General features: G+C 32.3%; 1 protein-coding gene across 1 annotated transcript; it reads left to right on the top strand.

Annotated features, from left to right (window-relative positions):
- Positions 1–228: 228 nt before the first annotated feature.
- On the top strand, positions 229–1,035 carry LOC114387509. The gene has a single exon (XM_028347707.1). It carries the CDS (start codon positions 372–374, stop codon positions 738–740), a length of 369 nt encoding a protein of 122 aa, XP_028203508.1. The 5' UTR covers positions 229–371; the 3' UTR covers positions 741–1,035.
- The last annotated feature ends 2,042 nt before the right edge of the window (positions 1,036–3,077 follow it).

The following is a 3,077-nucleotide window of genomic DNA, read 5'->3' as shown; positions in this document are numbered from 1 at the left end:
ACAATACACATATATAGTAGCACTTGCGGGTCACGTAAGCATCTCCAAGATATATCTTCCTCTACATCAATTTAAATCAACGTCTCACTATTTCTCCCATTATTTCAATAGTCAAAATCACCATCCCAACTTTTTCAAACTTCACCCTCTTTCCGCGAACCTCCCCCTTTGACCAACAACTCTCCATGACCCACCCTTATAATTAAAAAGGCTTGTGCAACTTGGCCAATTTTATATTTCACAAATGCACACACATAGTATTATATTGTAAACCCTAGAGACACATAAACACAACACCACCTTTTGCTTCGATTTTGTTTCTTGTTTGTGTTGTGTTGTGTCAACAAGTGACATTGTTAGCCAATTGGACCATGAAGAACAAAAGGGCAAGCAACAAAAGGGACAAAAAGGAGATCAAAGTTACATATATTTCGAGCCCCGTGAAGGTGAAGACTAGTGCCTCGAATTTCAGGGCCCTTGTGCAAGAACTCACTGGCCAATACTCCAATGTTGCTGAAACCTCCATCCCTATGGAAGAGGATAATGGCCACTCCGAGAGAGTGCACAGAACTCATCATCATCATGAAAGTGAAACTCAACAATGGAGGGTGAATGTTGATGAGGGCACCAATTTGATGAAACCTCATGAGTACAGTGAGTTTCTCTCAAGATCCTTGATGGAGCCATTCAACCAACAACAACTCCTTCAATACGATTTGATGAGTTTTGACATGTCATAGGCTTTGGTTGTACTATATGAATATGGATATTTATAAATATATATGAACCTCTATGTTTTGATTTTGAACTACTGCTTTATCAATCTATTGTTGAATTAATGGTGATGTGAATAGGAAATTAAGGAGCTCGTGTATATGTACGGATTATTAGTTGTAGTTATCTAGATTGTGAAAGCATACAAGAATTCATGTAATGGAGGAGAATGAATAAATTAATACATCCATCAAGTGGAGGTGCGATGAAGTAATGAAGCACCATGATGAGATTTTGGAAAATATATGTTTTTTTCTTCAATTTGAGATATATACAGAGAGAGAGAGAGAAAATGATAATTATATAGTTATATACGTTATTGCTTTTTTAACTTCAAATAATATAACTTTTAAGGCTGTACCAGTTTTGATTCCCATGTTTCCTGTCGGCTGAGGAAATCAGAATCAGAATATCCTGTGTTTTTTTGTATTTAAAAAAATAAAAAGAAGAATGCAAAACAACGTCTCTACTCTCTATATAGAATGCCGTTTTCTCAGTTTATCATTAGCCACAGGATTGGCTAATCAGTTATAATTAGATAAAATGACATATTTTAAAAATTGTCATGTTTTACTATAAATGGAAATATAAAAATAAAAAAATAATTGGACTTGTGTAATAGTTGGCAAAGACCAATCTAAATTATAATTTTTAAGAAGTTGTTTGAAGAGAAAAAACTCACTTTAATAATTTTCACTCTTTGAAAGATTAGTTTCATAATAATTTGCCTATAAAAACCGCGTTTTGTAGTAGTGGTGTATGGTTGAGGAAAAGAGAAGAAAAAAAAATTATGTTAGTCTCATCAACCTTATATCTTCTATATTCTATTTTAATTAAACTTTTTCTATTTATATATTATTTATTTCATCGTCTGAATCAAACAAATAGATAAGAAATTTTTATATTGTCATGAATTTGTAACTAATAAAAATTGAATGCCAACACTCATTTATTCAGAAATGCTGATTCGTACAAAACAATGAAATTATGAGGTGGCTGATTTCCATCCCATTTCACAATTATTGTTGGACTTTTTTTTATAAAAAGACTTAATTATCAATTTAATTTTCAAATTATTAAAATTGTTTAATTTAGTTCTCAAATTATTTTAAAACCGACCAATTTGATATTTTTTGTCCAATTAAGTTTCATTGTTAGAATAACAAATTTCAGTAGCTCTTGATTACAAATAGTGACAGTTTTTATTCATTACTATACTTATTACTTTTTAAAATTTTCAAATCTGGTTCGAGCACCCTCCATCTTGAAATTTAGTTTTTCTGTTATTCCTTTTTCAACTGTGCTGTTACTTAAAAATCACTTAATTTTAAAATTGAATCACAAAATTAAATATTAATAAAATTAAATATTAATATAACTATATGTATATCTAAAAAAAAAGACAATAAAAAAATCAATTTCGAAACTCCTGTCAAAACCCGCTTCAGATCTAACAATGGGGAGAAGCGAAATTCATTGCTATTAGCCCGATGATGTATACTATACCCTATACGTGTCATTTCGACGTTGGTGGAAGCTCTTGCTATCCACAGCTCCCGCGCCATCGTTTTGTTGAGTTGGACGGTGGTGGAAGGTTTGGGCTTTTGGGCCGAGGGGTTAGAGAGATCGAAGGGGTTGATCGAAGCTGTGACGAAGTTAAAGCACGAAGAAGAAAGGGATTATTTTCTCTAGAATAATAATGAATACAGTAACAATTAAAAGCCGTCACTAATCATAAACAAAAATCGCTAAAATTTATTATTCTAAGACATCAATTTAATTAGACAAAAATATTAAATTAATGTGTTTTAAAATAATTTGAGGATTAAATTAAATTTTTAAAAAAATTAAAAATTAAATTACACATTTTAATATAATTTGAAAACTAATTCAATAATTAAACCTAAAAAACATTAAACATCACCCGCATGATCTCGTCTCGTTCGTGGTGGCGTACCTCGTCGATATATAAATAATTCCCACGGTATACACTATACAGTACAGCATTGCATATGATTTTCAGCATACTTTGTCCTTACTCACATTTTCCAAGAAACTTTCTAAAAGATCACTCATCTCATAGCTACTCTAAGCTAAGCACAGCCTCTAGATCCCTTTCATTCTTGTGTGATTCGGTCAAGGTGTTACACACTTCAGGTGACGTTTTAGCGCATCTTGCTCGATGGAAGGGATGCTCACACTTAAGCGCATGCATAGTGGCACTTAAGTGTGAATGCCTAAGATGCCCTTTTGTTGAATTCCAATGACATTCAATCCTAAATGGTTCTTGTTGTGTGTGTGAG

This window comes from Glycine soja, chromosome 15, assembly GCF_004193775.1.
Source record: "Glycine soja cultivar W05 chromosome 15, ASM419377v2, whole genome shotgun sequence".
In the NCBI taxonomy this organism is placed as follows: domain Eukaryota; kingdom Viridiplantae; phylum Streptophyta; class Magnoliopsida; order Fabales; family Fabaceae; genus Glycine; species Glycine soja.
The sequence above is the reverse complement of the archived record's forward strand: the minus strand, read 5'-3'. Positions and strand labels throughout refer to the sequence as shown.

Bases quoted from the DNA above. Each gene is read 5' to 3' on its own strand.
- LOC114387509 (XM_028347707.1), top strand. From the start codon at position 372: ATGAAGAACAAAAGGGCAAGCAACAAAAGGGACAAAAAGGAGATCAAA.